This window comes from Neopelma chrysocephalum, unplaced genomic scaffold (assembly GCF_003984885.1).
Source record: "Neopelma chrysocephalum unplaced genomic scaffold, ASM398488v2 Primary Assembly neopelma1_63, whole genome shotgun sequence".
Classification (NCBI taxonomy): domain Eukaryota; kingdom Metazoa; phylum Chordata; class Aves; order Passeriformes; family Pipridae; genus Neopelma; species Neopelma chrysocephalum.
Genome location: NW_020897720.1, coordinates 8,894,872 through 8,912,621, shown reverse-complemented (window position 1 = coordinate 8,912,621; position 17,750 = coordinate 8,894,872). Strand labels below are relative to the sequence as shown.

Sequence of the window (17,750 nt, the reverse complement as noted above, 5' to 3'; positions counted from 1 at the left end):
CATTTTGAAGTGTCTGTTCCAAGATCCACTGGCACAAGTGGAAGCAATGAAAAAGCACAGGGAGCTTCTGCCTGCATGGATTTGTGTGTATTATACTGCAAATTTTTTGCTCTGCACAATCTTTGCAAAGTCTGTTTACCAAGTAACTGCTCAGGAGAAAGGAGACTTTATTCAAGATTTTGGTTATCAGATATTCTAGAACTTTATTTTACCTGTAAAAGTTGCTGATATAATAATTAATCTGATTTAGTCTGGAATATCTATATTAAAAAAACCCTTACGGACAAGCATTTTTCATGATTAGCAGTCTTAAAGCTGGCCCACAAACCCTGTAAGAGCAGGGGTGGTTGCAATCAGATGATTTTGGAAACCCTACAAGTGTCCAACTCTGAGCCCGTAGAGACCAATTTCATAAAATTGCAGAAAGCAGAAATTGCTGAAGATGTTTTCTGAGATCTAGTTCAGAGACCAGACCAGACTTCCTCCATCTCCAGTCATGGGCTAGAGCCCACAGCAGCAACACACTCTGCCAGGCAGAAGAAAAGCAATGTCTTCAGCAGAGGCAGTGATTTTAGGTGAGTAATTGTTATTAATAGTCAAATGCAAAAATACACTCTAACATCAGCAGGTGCTTTCTAGTTTCAGTACCTTCTTACACAAAGCTACACATGACAGGAAGACAGAAGATGGTAGAGCTGGTGATGTCCATAATTTTCCTGCCTCTGGGAACAGTAATAGCTGTGCTCCCACATGGAGCACTTCAGTCAGCCATGAACCCACCTCCACATTTTCAAACTTTCAGCTCTGTTGCAACAGACAGCCCCAAGAGAACACCCAGCACGAGTGAAATACAAAGCACACCAGGGTCACTTGTGCCAGTTTGCTTTCCATTTCTTCCTTCCTCAACAAGATGAGGGCCTTTCCCTCCTTTGTGACTATTTGCAAGCACACTCACCTGCAAGATCCCATCTCAGCCAGGACTACTGGGGAACCACTCCCTCCCCAGCCAACCCAAGCCCTCCCATCTCTCCCAGCTGGGAGAGGGAGGGGTAACTGCTCCACTGACCTCGGCTCCCCTTAAATACAACCAGACTGTGGCCTCGAAGTGTCTCAGCTGTTGACATAAATACGTACTGATTTCATTATTCCACCTTTATGCCTCATTGCATAGTTGAAAATGATTTTGAAGTTGAAAATTAACTCAATGGTAGAAAGTCTGTGGTACATCTGTGAATCTTCCCCGTGACAGCAATGTCTGCACTAGATAATTCCACACTGCTGCTTGGGATGGGCTTCAGGGCAAAATGTACTGACCAATATTTGGTGAGAGTTGGTCTCTCTCCTGCCTCTGCTACTTTTCTGCTCTTTCAGTCCGCAGCCCCTGTTTAAAATGCGTTCTTAAAAACAACTGATGAAAATTATTCTTCCACTCAAAGATGATTTTGGTGTTGTATCTCCTGTTTAACAATGCTAAAGGGATTGATTCATACTCATGGGGCTGCCTCCATTTTTTTATTTAAAGTAAATCAAAGTTTAGTTTTGAAGAGAGTAAAAGCTGAGACACATCACTAACCAAGGAGCAATGGAGGAAAGACTTTGACCAGAGATTCTCTGTATTTATGGGCTAAAATCCATCAAATACATTCAGCATTCTTATGAATTAGTTGCTTGATATTTAGAGGGGTGTGAAGGCAGGCCAACTTCAAACCAATATTTTGTGCAATGTCCATGACTTCTCCATAAGCTAAGAAGAGGACTTAATTAACTTTACAGAGTGGGTATTATTTGTTCAGTTGTTTTAGACGCCTGGAAGTGAGACCTTCCACCCCAAGCGCTTCTCAGGGTATAGGTGGGCCCGAGGAGAAAACCATAGAAAAAAAGTGATGTATTTTGCAGAGAGAAACACACTTAGTCATAGTTCTCTTAACACAAGGTGTGAATATTCTGTACATTGAAGTACTGATGCTGTAGGTTCCGAGGTCATCACCATGAGGGGTGAGCATCCATAGCTCCCCCAGCTTTAACTGCAGGTGGACAGGAATTAGTATATTGTATTACTGAGCTGTTACCAGGACTGGGTATACCTGACTTCACTGAAAATCCGAATAAATGTATATTAAATCACTAATACTACCAAGTTTTCCCATGTGACAGGTTTGTCACAGCAGCTTTGAGATTGCTTCTGCCCTCTGATGGCACAGGCTCTGTGGTAGATGGCAGACAGAACCCACAGTGAAGTCAATTCTGCCCTTCTGGCACTTCCTCTTTTTTCCAAAAAGGAAGCGAGAATTTGAAGCAGATAATAAATATAATGGTAACTTTCTTTCGGAAATGGAAATTTCCATTCAAGACAGTAGGGTTTCAGTTTCTCCTTCTGGAACAGGCTGATAAAGATTTTAATTGCAAGTGTAGCTTTTATTTGTTTTATTAGAATGATGTGAGTAATGCTTCAGTAGTGCAGACACATGCAGCTGCTGAGCAGAGGGAGCAGCTAACATTTTGCAAACTATTTAATGTCCCCACAATGACAAAGGCAAGCATGAATACAGTCCTTAGTGTATGATATAAACATTTTCCTCTGCATGGATCTCATCTTCCAGGGCATTATGATTCCCCACACCTTGTGGCCTCTGAAATGCGATGAAGCTGCACAAAAGAGTAAAAATAATGGTTTTAAACAAAAAACAGACAATAAAACCAAGAAGAGCAGATCAATCAGCTCACTGGAAAGAGTGAAACATGCATAAACTTTTATTATCATGACTGATAATGAATCATCTTTCCACTTAAGAGACAACCCACACTTGAGGTTTGCATGCTCCCTAATGCAATCAACTGATAGTTATTACTCATTTTTGCTTACTAACTAATGAAAAATAGCAGAATTTATTAATTTCTTTTTGTAATGCTTTCTATCAACTTGAGATTAAAAAAGAAAGTCAAAGTATGTGGTGGAATGGTCAGCATACTGACATTCTCTTTCTGCAACCTCATTTGTCCTATCAGCAAAAGCAGGAACAGAATACTTACTTTGCAAAGTCACCTGTCTTCTTCGTATTGTAAAAATATTCTAAGGATCATCCAGAATGAAAATAAAGAAAAAAAAGAAAAACAAATAGTTTTTTAAAACCATTAGAAGCAAGTAAAGCAGTGGGTTCAAAAATAAATAATTATCTTCAGGAAGGAAGTGGGAGAACAGGGAACTGTGGAATGGGTAGGAGGAAATGAGCAGGGCACAACCACACCCTGGGTTGTCTGGCTGCTAAAGAGTCACAAAATGAGGAGGCCACATTCACACCTTGCTCTTCGGGGCCCCAGAGGGCACAGGGGGAGAGCTGAGTGAGCAGCCACAGCACAGGGACCGAGTGAGGAATCCAGAGACCTCAGCTCACTACCCTGAAGCGGGAGACGCGTGACATCTGCCACAGCTGTGACTGGACAAACCTGAGCAATCCTTGAATAACTGCCTAGGAAAAGTACTTACGTTTAGTGAGGAACAGAGCCAAAATCAGGATGACCAGAAGTACTGCACATGACCCAATCCCAATGTACAGACCATTTTCTGAATACTGCTGACTGGGAAGGGATACAGAGGTGTTCTGTCAAACACAAGGCAGATGAGCATTAGTGGAACTGGCAGCAAGAAGCCCATACAGCACTCAAAGGCCATTTATATGTTTTGCAACTCTGTAGGAAAAGTACATTGGAGACCAAAAGCCTAATCTGAGATACAGGACAAGTTTCAAGCAGAATCACTGCAACATTTAGGTGAGCCATGCTGTTAAACAAATTTTTGAGATTGTCAAGCGACATGAGGTTATGACAAATCTCATTTATTGAGGTTTAATACTATTTGGTAAATTTTTCTATGATCAAAATATCTCCTGGTGACACACCCTCCCACCTTCTTATCAGCTTATTCAGCAATTATTCAAGGCTTTATACCAATAAGTAAATGCACCTTCTCTTTTCATTGTTTTTTATTTAGGCTAAACTTCTTTCTGATGCCAGCTGTAAGTATCTAATCTGCCATTGGTGTCTCAGGCCTGGGAAGACACTGGAAGCACAGTATGGTCCCTGACTTGCATCCTGCACATTCAGCAGCATGAACTCCCACAGCACAGACTGTCTGACTGTACATCACAGCAGGCCTCCCCAAAGGCTGGCTGGCTGGCTGGTCTTCCTGATAAAATTTGGGTGCTGTTACTGCCTGTCACCCTGTAATACGTGCTGGAGGACTCAGCAGGACAGAGAGAGGTCTGGCAGGACAGCCTGTTTGAACCCCACTGCACAGGAAGTGCAGGGCATCCCTGTGCTCCCTGGTGGTCCAAGTTCCACTCTCCCCCACATCCTGCCATACCTGCAAGTTTGCAGTAACATCTGAGCAGTCTGAGGTGTCTGAGCAGGGACCAGAGGCCTGAAAGGCAATGCAGATGTTGCTAAAGCTCTTCCTCTGTTAGTAGGAAGTACTTTATGCACGCTAAGCAGGTTTTTCCCCCCTCTTTAATAAGAGCTCTTTCTTATAAACAGCAATATTCTGTTGCAATCAAACAAAAGCAGTGGAAGTGCCTGTAGGGATGACCCAATAAACTCTCATTTCTATCCACTCTGCCCAGGTATGCTGCAGCAAAGGAGATGCTTACATTCTCAGGAGCTTCCGAGGCAGATGCTGGCCACGTTTCTGTGACAGTAAAGGAGGATCCACTGGTGCTCCCAGGAGCTGAGCAAAGACAAGACAAATACATCACCTGCACAGAGAACCATTCTGCCCTGACACAGAGGAACCTGTACTGCTGACTTGGAACCACTGAACTTAAATGTCTATCAGTAGTTGGGCTCTGCATATCATAAAGAGGTTGGTGCCTTCACAGGGCTGCACAAAACTCTGAATATTGGAGTTTCTGCTGCCCTTTTCAGAGCTTTGAATTCCTTCCAGGAAACACTTGGCTCTTGCTGTTATGTGAACACTGGGAAGGAGTTATCAAAGTAGCCATCTGGGTTTGGAGCCAAGAAGCAGTGGATTATAGAATTGTGAAATGGTTTGGGTTGAAAGGGACCTTAAAGATCACCCAGTTCCAATCCCCCTGCCATAGGAAGGGACACCTTCCACTTGACCAGGTGGTTCAACGTCCCATCCAACCTGACCTTGAAGCAAAAAATGATGCCTAAAGTGAACTTAGGTTATCTGGTGAAAACTGATGAATGTTATCCCAGGGCCTTGAAACAGCAACTGATGCAGAATCAAAAAGCAAGTGATACTTTTAAAGTCCCAGACAGCTGTGCAGTAAACAGACTGACCAAAATGTGATATATTTGCATAAGGACCTGCAGCATATTTTGAGGTAATTTCCCAGAGCAAAGCTGTTTGTAATATTTAAAATTAAGAGCTACAAACTTCTGACTTCTCTATCATCAGTCTCAGTTTCTCCCCGAGTTCTCAGATGATATAAAAACCTCCTAAAAATAAAATCTCCTGTTCACTTTATGACATTAGCTGGTTGCTTTAATGTTTTACATTGTTGCCCTTATTCCCAGAAGCTTTATTTTGAAGAGGACAGGATCGTTGGCTTCACTGTTCTCTGCCATTGGAGACTCTGGAGTATTTCTACATCAGAGGCACACAGCCAGCTGCCTTTTCCAGTCTCTCTCTATGTGAACACGCACATACTAACTTGTGTTCTGAAAACTTAAAACATTGTTCCCCCATCAGCCAACAAAGATGTCACAGGGTTAAGAAAACCCATGAGTTCTAAGATGGGAAGCCATGTTATTTGCAACTAGAATAGAAACAGTCTGAGAAAGTTTTCACTTCTTTTTCCAAAAAGGAAATGCAACTGTTGTAACACACTAATTTAGACTTGCTTAGCTGGAAACATCCAAGACAGAGGGAGAAATACAAATGGCATCCCTGATTTTTCTTTCAGAATCCAGAAAATATTGTTATACCATGAGCTTTCTCTTGTGTAATGGAAATTAAAAGTTTTTTTTCAGACTGAAAAAGATGCAGCTGAGTGGGTATGTGATACAAATTTATTCACTTGTGAGGGGAATGGAGAAACTGAGTAAGGAACAGTTGTGCACTGTCTCTTCCACTACAATGAGACCTCGTGTTTTTAAATGGTCACAGGCTACAGAGGACGTGGGCAACCTCTGAGACACATCATACACCAAGGTAGAAGAATACTTTGGCACTGTATCACAAAATTACTGCCCTGTTTCTATGATCCTCCTTAATCATCTGCTGTTGACTGCTACTGGAGGCAGGATCCTGGATTAGGTGGCTTTTGAGCTAGTCCAATAAAACAGTTCTATATTGTTGAACAACAAATTAGCTGATTAAGCAGTGGGTACACTCAACTCCTCAAAAGTTGAGTTTTACTCCTCAGGGGATGCATTTCTAGAAGAAGAGGTGAGATTGTATACCACAAACAAACCAACAAACCAAAACAACAGCCTCAATAAAAGCAAAGCTTGCAGCACCACTAAAACCTCTAAAGCATCATACCTGGAAGCAAGCTTCCCACATATACATGTTCCTTCTGTTGGACTCTTTGTATAATATCAGGCAGAATTTAAATCCAAGTTCTGATATTTCATTCTATGGTAATGTTTAGTAGTAAATTTTAGCCAAGACATTTCTATCATGCAGCATCATTTTGTTTCCTTTCTAAGATCCCCATTTGCAATATGGCTTATATATGCTATTGAGATTAATACTTGGATAAAAGTTACCTGATGTCTGTTCAGAGGTGTAAGTGTGAGGACTTGCAGTAGAGATCCTAGCTGATGTTAAAAAATAAAACAAAACCAACACATGTTATAATTAGCCTTAGTGTGCATTTATGTAGTGAAAAAGAGACAGTGCTTTTACAGTAAGGATTTGCTAGCACCAGCTACACAAGTACCTCTGTCAGCCAGTTGTTCCATATATTATCATGCTTTTCACAAGCAAGAGAAAAACTAAAAATCAAAGGAAGAGTTGACAAAAAACTTCTCTATACCAATTTTGTGTCTCTGGGCTTTACTCTAGAATCAAGCAGGGAAAATCAAACACGGCTTTCTATGAAAATAGTGCAGCAATAACGCTTTGGATGAACTAAGTACTGTGTGCTGCCCTTTCTCTTTCTTCAGTTATTCTAAGAAAGCTCAGTAGTGCTGTGCACTGTGAAACAAAGTACCACATCCTTTTGTTAACTGAGGTGACTGCGCTGGGATGAGAACTTTGCCAAAGACAGCTCAATTTGAACAGCACTAACAGCAGACCTGCAAGATCCTAAAGATCAGCCTTATGGATGATTGTAGAAACTCTTTCCACCACAAGCTTTGAAACCCAGACCCAAGAGCAGATTTACCACAACGGTACTCAGACAAGAGCACACCTCTGTACTCACCTTTCATTATCACAACCTTGAGATTAGTTTTTTGATCGTTGAACCACCCCCGGTGCTCCACACGGCAGCAGTAAGTCCCGCTGTCTGCTTCCTCGGCGTTCACGATCGTGAGGGACACGTCGCCCTCCCACAGGTTCCCTTGCAATAGGTACCTGCTGCTGTACTGCTCTGTCATCCTCCATCCATCTGTCCAGATAATGGGCCGAGAACACTGTGAAGTAGGGCAGCTATCCCGACCCCAGCACATGGATGTGATGTCTTTTGTGTTCTGGACGCTGTAGGAGCAGGGCACGGTGATGTTCTGACCAACCTCTCCGATCACTAATTCTGACACTGTGGGGCCTGTGGACAAAACAACAGAGCTGCTGAGCACAGGGTATGCAAGGGGGAGCTTCTTGTGCATCTTGCCTGTCCTGACACTTCTCATCTCTCAAACGCCACCAAGCATTGCTGGATCAGATTTTCCACAAATAGATGTGTCCCACCTGGAATGATCTATCCATATTAACATTTCAGGAATAGAGTTCTGTGCAGCAAGAACAGGCAACAAATTATCTCTACTGGAAGTCCAGTCTGGTCTCTAATTTTTATTTAATATAAAAAGGAAGCTTAAAATGAATCTCATGATAAAAGATTGTATAAAGAACTACAGGAAATAATATCTGTAATATCCCTTTTCTTTCTACTGAATTTATCTTACCACCAAGTTTTTAATGTCTGTCTTTATTAGTACCACTTTACAGCCTGCTGTTTTCAGTGCTGTTGCCTTTAACAATCTAGGACTGGTTTCTCAGATTAAAAAAAAAAAAAAAGGAGAAATTACCAATTTATCCCAATACAATTTCACATTAGCTAAAAAACACCAGAAGCCACAATTGGCCTTTTCCCTGTCTTCCTGAGCGCTCATCGTCACAAAGTCTGCCAAAGTGAAATATCCTTGTTTTACAACTTCTCTAAAATGATTTAAAGTTCTCTGCTCATCTCAGATCACTGTTTTTAAAAGCCCACTAATCAGACTAGCAGGAGCCAAGACTAGCTCAAGAAGGAGCATCTTTAAAACCATCATACCCTCAAACATGATTTTGTCTTAAAAAGGTGATAAGGCCACTAGAACACTATTGAGTCACTGTGATAAAATTCTAACACAAAGCTGCAGTTTCTGTGATATGTGGCCACTCCTTCTGTTATAAGATAAAATTTCTCACTTTGCAACCCTCAGGACCACTGATGCATGATACCTCCATCCACCTCTGTCTAGTTGTTTAGGCCCACTTAGTTACCTGTAAACAGGACCAGAAGAATCCAGTTCATGCAGACATAAGACAACATCATGGCTGAAGATGAGGAACACTCCCGCTCACCCTCCTCATTCAAGAAAACTTCTCTTCTAGGTAAACTTCTTTGTTTACTTCTTAGCACACCATGTCCAGACACAGCTGTGGGTGCCCTTCAGTCCAATCTGATCTTTTTGCCCGTAGTTGGGTTGTTTGTCTCCTGCAGCACAGGCAGAGCTGCTGGCAAGGTACAAGTGCACAGGGCTGAGCTGCCGCTGACGGAGTGTGACTGAGAGGCGGCACTTCGCAGTACCACAGAAATCTAGTTCTCTTTTTTCCAGGTCTGCTTGATTACCATAAGTGAAACTTGTCAGCACCACTGAGCTCACACAACTACCAGAACCATTGCCCCAGACTGCTTCCCACACCTGCTTTTGCCATAGTAGACACCAATCGGATACATGATTACATAGGATATGTAGCACTGTGGTAAGTAGAAAGGACTTGGCAAAATAAAAGATTCTTAGGAAGAACTACTCAAGCTTTTAATCATAAATTTCTGGTTCTAATACTTAGAAGCAGCTCAGAGCATCTTTTGGCAAATTTTCCTTGGCAGCAATAATTTGGTAGTATTGGAAAACTGTCCTACTGTTACACAGTTGAGCCAAATAGAGTTGCAGTCTCTTTTCATCTGACTCTTAAAAATTCCATATGCACCTAGGCTTTTGCAATATAGACAAAACATCCAGAATGCAGAATCACTTCAAAAAGTAGTGTGGAAACTGTCTCATCCCAGACTCAAGGCTCACTCTGACAAAATTCTGAAACACAGCTTTCGAGGAAGGCTGTTCCCTGGCCACTCTCCCTGTGTCCCTGGATCACCAAACTCTTCTCAAGGATATCTTGTCTTTTTATATTGTTTGGACTAGAACTGCAGCTGTGATCAAGGATATTTGATCTAGAGCCAAGAAGTGTTCTTTGCTGAAGCTACTAGTCTACCTCAGTGTTTTATATAGATGAAATTAAGTACTAAGGAGTTACAATCAGAACCAACAGAGCTGTCTCGCACTGGATACCTTAGAGAGCAGAGGCACCAAAGTGACTGTTTCTTTAAGTGAAAATTAGGAAAACCAAGGCATTAATGCAGCTGAGAGACAAACACTAGCAACACACTTGCAGGAGAGAAGTGAGAGTAGGAGGGATGAAGGGTGACTTTTGCATGTAGCGTGACTTTTGCATGCAGCAGCTGGAAGCAGGACAGTAAGAAAAATGCTTCCTCTTCGCTCCTGGTGTTTCTGTGGAAACAGGAAACTGCAGACAGCTGCTAGAGGAACAATTCTGATAATGGCCAGCAGGATCCTGGCAAGCTGGCTCTGGCAGGAGGCGGGTGACCACATTCCCCACAGTGCCTGGCATGGGCCGGTGAGCTCTGGTGGTTCAGTGTGCAGCAAACACCCACCTGCACACCAGGACACGGCCCTTCCCACAGTCCCCTGCAAAACATGTGCTGTGCACGGGTCTACACAGGTTCCTCCCTTGCATGAGCCACGTCTGAGCTCTGAAATAAATAAACAGGATGAGAAAATAAAGGAACTCCTATCCCAGAGCTCTATCTGAGCCCATTTTCTCACTTCACCCAGGCTGCTCCCTTCACACGTTAGTCAACAGCTGTTTGAGTGCTGTCTGTATCCCAGGAAAGCTGTTCTGGTCACATAGTAAAAGAATGGGAGAGCTACAGGACAACAGTTAACCCACTTGCTTTAGATCTCACCTCAAACACAGACTATAAGGAATGCCTTGGTGCAATTTGAGTTTCTACGTGCCTGTTTTCCAAGTTCCTGTGTTTTGCTTGTGCAAGAAACAAGCACCACTTCTGTAGAAATTTTTTCTTGACTCAGAGCATATAGAACCATAGAATGGCATACCCAAAAATCAGAGAGATGAACCCAAAACACGCAGGAAGTGACAAATGAAAGTACGACAGAAAAAGTCAACTTTAATCTGTGCCTACCACCTCACGGTACATTTAACAAAAATTATACTTTTTTCTTTCTACCAAAAAAACACAGGTCACAAAATATCAAACACTTTCATCTGCCCAGTCACTCACAACCTCCAATACGTGCACAAGAAACGCTTTATCTGCTTGTACAACAGCAAAACAAACTATGTGTAGCCTCAGAATACATCCTGCCTCTCCCTCTGGTGCATTAACAAAGCAAGGTGTTTTCTTCATGTCATTTCGTCAATAATGCTGCACATCGCTGCATCCTTGTCTAAAACCTGATCTCTCTTGCCACCTGAACGCTCTCTCTGCTTTTCGCTCTGTCCGATGCAGTTGCTGCCATCATCAGTATCCATGGGCTCCACTTTCACTCTCAGTCCTCCCTCTGCATGAGGCAGATCATCAGGCAAGGAAGCCAGGCAGTTCTGGATCATCTCCACAACCCGCTCCAGGTGCTTCTGGAATCGCTCCGCGGTCTCCAGGCGCTGACGTTTCTGCACCTCCATCATGACTCTCAGTGTCTCCCTGGCTTGGTGAGGGCGATACTCATTTATAAGGTGATGGACATGGACAAAAAGCAGTTTCAAGTCTTCTAGTTTCTCCTCTCGCTTTATGCTTCCTGGGCTCCTTATCAAGATATCCAAGAGGTCCAAAAAGTTGACCAGGATAGACATATTAAGTTTTCTTAATTCCTTCTTGTGATCAAACTGCATGGGATGCAGCCGTTCAATACCCTGGCTCTCCAAGGGCCGAATGATCAGGTCGTCACACTGAAACTGATTTCCAAACATCATGTAGCTGTCCTTCACAGGGGGAGGTGGCTTTGGAGCCAGGCCCTTACGGATATTTTCATCAGTATATTCTTTTATATATTGCATTGGAGGTGGAGGAAGGGCACTCACTTGCTGAGGTTCACCCATTTTTGCCAGACGAAAACACCTATGGGAATATACCAAGAAACATATGTTAACAAGAAACATATGTTAACAACTTGTGTCACAAGATTATAATATAAATATAAACAAAGACAATGCAAGAAAAGCGGCCTTGAGAAAATGAGCCAGAAGAAAGACAACCCAATGTGCAGAATAATCCATGTTACTTTTCACTAAGGTTTACTTACAGCAGGATTAACTACAGTAGGACACTAAACACTAATTTCCCAAAATAAGAAACACCAGCCTGTAAACTGAGCAGCCACAGGGAGAGAGGCGACCCCTGCCCTAGCTAGAGCCCAGCCTGTGAACCCCATAGAATATCCTGAGTTGGAAGGGACCCACAAGGATCATCAAGTTCCAACTCCAGGACAAGCATAGGACAACCCAGCAATCCCATTATGTGCCTGAGAGTGTTGTCCAAATGTTTCTTGAGCTCTGTCAGGTTGAGGCCGTGACCACTGCCCTGGGGAGCCTGTTCAGTACCCGACGACCCTCTGGGGGAAGAACCTTTTCTTAATATGCACCTAACCCTGCCCTGACGCAATTCCAGCCGTTCCCTCGGGTCCTGTCACTGGTCACGGAGAGCACAGATCGGTGCTGCCCCTCGTCAGGAAGCTGCAGACCATGGTGAGGTCTGCCCTTAGTCTCCCGCTTCTTCAGGCTGAACAGACCAAGTGCCCTCAGCCGCTCCTCGTATGGCTTCCCCTCTTCACGCGCGACCCACGAGAGAAACCAGGTCGGGCCCACACCCGCCCCCGCCGAGCTTCGCTGCCCTGCTCCGGGCTCTGGGCCGCAGGGCTCTCCAGGCCAGTGCTGAGGAGAGAAGAGCCGTGACCAGGTACCGGCGGAGGGGACAGAACCCACCCGGAGCCCGCGGGGACCCACGAAGACCCGCTCACCCCACCTTCCCTCACTCACCGCCCGCCGCGCTGCCTCAGCGCCACCGCTTCCGGACAGAAGCCCCTTCCCCCGCCTTCTATTGGCTCGCAGCCTCTCTGTGCCGCACTCTGATTGGCTCTCGCGAACATCAGTCAGACGCTCTCTCCACTCAGCTCCCTGGGGGGCGGTGCCAAGCGCGAAGAGCAATGGCGGGGGCCGAGGGTGCTGCGGGGCTTTCCCGTCCCGTCCCGCCGCTGTGACCCCTCAGGGCTGCGGGGCTTCCTCGCCAAAAGCCGCTCCTGAGGCGGAAGAACCTGTGGGGGAGGGAGGGCAGGGACCGGCCTGGCGTCCCTGCGGGGTTGGGTGAGGGTGGCCCCGCTGCTGGGAGACAGAATCGTGGGAATCACGGAGTCACTTGGGTTGGGAAAGACCTCTGAGATCATCGAGTCCAACCTGTGGCCGAACACCACCGTGTCAACCAGACCAGGGCACTGAATGCCACGTTCAGCCTTTCCTTACACACCTCCAGGGACGGTGACCGCGCCACCTCCCTGGGCAGCCCCTTCCAGTGTCTAATCACCCCTTCTGTGAAGAATTTCTTCCTAATGTCCGTCTTCCTGAATCTCCCCTGGCGTAGCTTCAGACCATTCCCTCTTGTCCTGTCGCTGGTTGCTGGGAGCAGAACCCGACCGCCGCTTGGCTACAGCCACGGGCTGAGCTGGAGGGGCGTGTTTAGATCGGGCTCTGCCAGCGCGATTGTTGCACATTAAACACTGAATTACGCAGTGATTGCATTTAATGTGACCGTGTGTATGGTAATCACACGGTACCGGGAGCTTCCACGCATCCAAATATACCGCGGGCATTAACACTGACCATGGAATCACAGCATCACCCTGGAAGCGTTCGCAGCATTCCCGCATTCCTGAGCATATTCTAACAAACGGTTCGGCTCCGTCGCTTTTCTTTCAGTTTTGTTCTAAAGGGAGTTGAAGTAAAAACCGTGGATTTTAGTTTTTCACCTTGTGGGTCAGGTGGAGCCGGGCTTTCTGGCATCGCCTCTGCGGGAATCTCTCCCTGGAACGGCCGACAGGGAGTATTTTTTTGCCACTTGTCCGTTCCTGTGCCGTTCTCTCTCCCTCAGCAGATGGCAGCAATGGCCTTGGTGTGACAGGGACCCATCGCGTGCACACGCACTGTCATTTACAGATCCACTCTTCGAGATCGATCATGCCACCGAAAAAGTTTCAGTTGAATGATAGTTAGCTTGGATCCTGTTAATTATTTCTAAAACGATTCAAAGAAGACCCAGAATAGATTTATTTGACTAGAAAGCCTGAAATGATGTACAGATATTTTACAGAATAGTTGAATATTTATATATTCCAAACCAAATATACTTTACAGTTGACAGTGAGTACAGCCCTGGTGGCAAAATAGGCTGATCTGGTTTCATTTGTAAGCAAAATATATTTTGAAGAGGAAATGACTCCCTTTGAGACATTCATTCTCAGTGAGTGTCTGTCACATAGCAGGGAATTTCAGTGAACTTGCTGAAGAAGTCTCACCCTAAATGAAATTCAGTGTCCTTGTTCTCTGACTGTGCTGTACGGTATTTACACAGTTTACATTTTGCTGATGATGATTTTAATTATTACATTGTTTCTTAGTCTCATATCGTTTCATTCCTTAGTCCAAGTTAAAAGTTTTCCTTTTCACTGATGCCATCATAGTTTAGTATTTATCCACATTCATGTATATATGGATGTGGCCTATGTTATATTTTCAAACGTGGAGTTGAGGATTTTCTTTTTAAGTAACTAGGGCTCAATTTATGCATATTGTCCAAAGGAGAGTGTCCTTGCCATTTGGTAATGACTCACAACTTTAGGGAAAGATAGGAAATTGAGCTGGGCTCAATCTGTGTCTATCAATAATTTTTAGACTGCCAGATCTGATACTGCCTGATATCTGAAGTGGTTTTTCACTTTTTCTGCCCTTGGTGCCATTACTTTGACTTAAAAAATGAAACAAAGGTCCTTACGTTAAGGATTTTGTGGTGCCCCAAGATGTGAGTTAATCTAGTGTTCTTTTCAGAAATATTGATACGAACTGAAGTGTCTTGGGTGTGAATGGATTGCTCAGACCCAGAAGGTTGGGTACAGAAGGTGCTTATCCTTTGTGCATAAATATCCTAATGGGAAGCCACAGTGGGCAACACAATGCAGAAGAAACACAACAGGATAAGGTGGTTTGCACATGTCATGTTCAGTTTTTAGCATTTCAGCTCTGGATCTGGGCTAACCATCCCTTGGAAATGGAGTTGTGCTAGTACACAATGTGTTAGTAAGAGCCACCTTTAGGAAAACTGGAAAGCACAAAAAGTTTGTTTGTTTGTTTGTTTAACGTGGTGTTTGTCAAATACTACTTTAATGCATGAAATAATCATTTTGAAGAAGGGAATGTACTCCAGGATGGAGATGCAGATCTTATCAAGGCAGATAAGCATGGAACTGAGATCATGGTTGCCAAATACAGGCAAGGGTGCAGTTTCCTGCTGCAACTAAACCGTTTTCTGCTTTGGAAAAGGAGGTCTTGTTCCTTCACCCCTACTCCTTCCTCCTGATCCCTCTCTCCTTTCTTCCCTCGGTGCTCCTCCAGTCCCCCACTTCTGCCTTTGCAATCCTTTATTCTCAGCACTTTGTACTGTCACTGTCAAGCACTGGGTTGCAAAGTAAATAGATGCAACTCCAAACCACACAGAAAACCTTACTGCCATTTTTCTGGATTAAGTTTTCAGCTCTTCTAGAGAGTTAAGTACGCGTGTGTTATCTACCCTGTGAGCATCAGGGTGAGCTTTCAAGAGAGGAGAGTGCATAGGCAGGAGGAAAGGAGGAGGTTGAGGAGATGGGGAGGGGAACGGTTCTCCTCATTTCTGTGGCAGCAAGGTCTTAAATCATCTTGTTACATCATACTCTGAAACACAGGCAAGGAATAAAAAGCATCACCTCCAGATATGCATGAGATAACCCACGTAGAAGGAGGTATTAATACACCTTTGGTTTTGTTGGACTTTCCAGGCTTTGATTTCACATTCTTTTAACAGGAGCTGAGCTTGATTCTCTAGTACCTTGCACTCAGTGAACTGTGCAGCAAGGATGTAAAACGCCCTGACTTCAAATAGAAGAAGACAGTGAGGACCAAGCATTTGTTTTTTACAGGATCTCGGTGATCTTCTTGACTCATTGTCTCAGTCTGTATGACAGTGGCCAAGACAGAGGGGATATAACATCAACTAAAGTTTTTCAGTCTCATTCTTGGTAGCATGGCTGGTTCTCAGAAGACCCATGGATGACCCTTTCCAGTGTATGGGAAGCTGTGAACATTTCTCCTTACTGTGGTTCTAAATGGGAAATTAAGAGTGATAGTGAGTGTTATGAGGAGCATTCTCCAATTTGCTTTCTGCTACATTTCAGCTCTTTTCTGAAATAAGGATGCTGTCCAGTACAAACCTACCACTGATAATGCATCACAATTCCTACAGCATCTCCAGATTGTGGGACTGAATATTCTTCACCTCAAAGACACAACATCTTAATTTACTGCTTAAGTTTATGTTCGTTTTCTTCATAACTAATTTTAGGCAAATTGGCATGTTTCAGTATCAGACACTCCAGTTCTATTAATTCAGCAGCAGTGTGTACAGTGTGTACCATTGCAGTATGCTGTTATTTTAGCACAATTTGAATCCAAACATTGTGGAAGCACAGTAAATATAAACCCCATTTTCAAGCATTTTTTACAAGAGCGCTGCTCTCTTCTATGGTACAACATGTTTCTTCCATTTTTGTCTGCTACTTCACTCTGAATAATAAATAAATGTGTGTGCGCTTTTCTCATGTTGCCTGAAAAAGTAAACCCAAAATGAAACTCAGTTCCAGTCTCTTGTTGGGTTTAGGTGAGTGTTATATCTTACATCTGCTTAAGCAATGAGCTCAGGAATTCCTTTTTTGGTGATTGTTACAGGCTTTGTTGTAGAATATACCAGGGAGGAGGGGAAGAGAAAAGAAGCCTGTTGGTGGTGAAGGGGACTTAAACAAGCTTTATGTCTCCATCTGCTGTGGTTAATTCCCATCTCCCTGTCTCCTGCTGTGGCTATGGGAATTAATGAATTTGCAGTGCAGTACTGTGCAGCTTTTTCTTCCTGACTCCTCAGACTAAAATATCAACTGCAGCCTGTTGGCACACCTACTAATGTAGGAAAGAAGTTTAATGTTCCTATCATGTAAAAATTGGGCAGTGCACATGGGAGTTGCACATGACAGTTGACCTGTTTCTTACTAAACAGCCTGTTAGTAGATTCAAACAGATCCAAAGCTCAGCACAGAGCTTGAATGGCTATTTAGCAATAAAACAGGTATCTCAGTACTGGTTAATAAATTGACATACTTCAAAATCCATGCACATTTTGATAGAATCATCCAATAGTCTTTTCTGTGCTCATAGTCATAATGTTGTTTCTGAAAGCAGCTCCCCAGCCTGATTTTTAATGCTGGGTGTTTTCTTGGTCACATGCCTGCGGTGACAACCTATTCTAACATGTAAGTGAACATGTCTCAAAAAATGCATCTGCATGGCATGAAGAAGTAATCCCTGTCCATCCATCAGCAACCTGGGTAGCAGCAAACATGTCATATTGCCAGAATAAACCCTGGCACTGCCATTTTGCCAGCAGTGTATGTCACACCTGTGTCTTCAGATAGAGACAGTAACAGAAAGAAACCATGATAGGCAGGCACTGATAAAAGGAGCTGGAACAAATTCCCAGTTTGGGTGTGACCCCATGAAACTAGGTTTCCCTTTCTGCATTTTTCCCTAAGAGAACGGCTGAGGACAGAATTAATTGTCCCTTCATCACAGAAGAGCCTGTCCTAACCCTGTGCAAGTTCTCCAGTATAAAGCATGTTGTCAATGTTACTGCCAACATCAGTAAGCCTGGGAGTGATTCACTTCAGGCATTCAAATGATGGATAATTCACCACATCCTCCTAGCAATGCTCAGAACAAGTCATCTACTTTCCCAGGGGTCCCAGACAGTTCACAGGAGAATCTTGCTCTGGTTCTACAAGAGCAAGTCCCTTGGTCACTGGGAGCAGTGTGAGCAAATTCAAAGGTGCAGTTGTAAGACCTATTGGAAAGCTGGATGCATCTGGCTCAGAAAGACCAGGCTAATTCTTCCCTTTTTCTACAGCTTTCTGTCTTG

The 17,750-nt window shown here is 43.9% G+C and overlaps 2 protein-coding genes across 7 annotated transcripts; both read right to left on the bottom strand.

Moving 5' to 3' along the window:
• Positions 1-2,394: 2,394 nt before the first annotated feature.
• LOC113967261 (hepatitis A virus cellular receptor 1 homolog) lies at positions 2,395-10,536 on the bottom strand. 4 transcript variants are annotated; one of them, XM_027682727.1, is made up of 8 exons: positions 8,672-10,536; positions 7,392-7,733; positions 6,733-6,783; positions 4,644-4,720; positions 4,361-4,417; positions 3,485-3,599; positions 3,031-3,070; positions 2,395-2,646 (listed from the first exon to the last, which is right to left on the bottom strand). In XM_027682727.1, exons 1-8 carry the CDS (start codon positions 8,721-8,723, stop codon positions 2,553-2,555), a joined length of 828 nt encoding a protein of 275 aa, XP_027538528.1. In that variant the 5' UTR covers positions 8,724-10,536; the 3' UTR covers positions 2,395-2,552. The 4 variants fall into 4 exon arrangements, with proteins under 4 accessions (XP_027538528.1, XP_027538530.1, XP_027538529.1 ...); XM_027682729.1 differs by lacking the exon at positions 4,361-4,417; XM_027682728.1 differs by lacking the exon at positions 6,733-6,783.
• Positions 10,537-10,644: 108 nt separating this feature from the next.
• On the bottom strand, positions 10,645-12,591 carry MED7 (mediator complex subunit 7). 3 transcript variants are annotated; one of them, XM_027682731.1, is made up of 2 exons: positions 12,522-12,591; positions 10,645-11,610 (listed from the first exon to the last, which is right to left on the bottom strand). In XM_027682731.1, exon 2 carries the CDS (start codon positions 11,588-11,590, stop codon positions 10,898-10,900), a length of 693 nt encoding a protein of 230 aa, XP_027538532.1. In that variant the 5' UTR covers positions 11,591-11,610; positions 12,522-12,591; the 3' UTR covers positions 10,645-10,897. The 3 variants fall into 3 exon arrangements, with proteins under 3 accessions (XP_027538532.1, XP_027538533.1, XP_027538534.1); XM_027682732.1 differs by having other exon boundaries at positions 10,645-11,609; positions 12,513-12,552; XM_027682733.1 differs by lacking the exon at positions 12,522-12,591 and adding an exon at positions 12,133-12,331 and having other exon boundaries at positions 10,645-11,609.
• Positions 12,592-17,750: the final 5,159 nt, after the last annotated feature.

Coding starts and splice junctions, on each gene's coding strand:
- LOC113967261 (XM_027682727.1), bottom strand. CDS start 8,723: ATGATGTTGTCTTATGTCTGCATGAACTGGATTCTTCTGGTCCTGTTT. Junction 7,734..8,671: donor TCTTCTGGTCCTGTTTACAG/GTAACTAAGTGG, acceptor TTTTGTCCACAG/GCCCCACAGTGTCAGAATTA. Junction 2,647..3,030: donor AAGACAGGTGACTTTGCAAA/GTAAGTATTCTG, acceptor TCTTTTGTGCAG/CTTCATCGCATTTCAGAGGC.
- MED7 (XM_027682731.1), bottom strand. CDS start 11,590: ATGGGTGAACCTCAGCAAGTGAGTGCCCTTCCTCCACCTCCAATGCAA.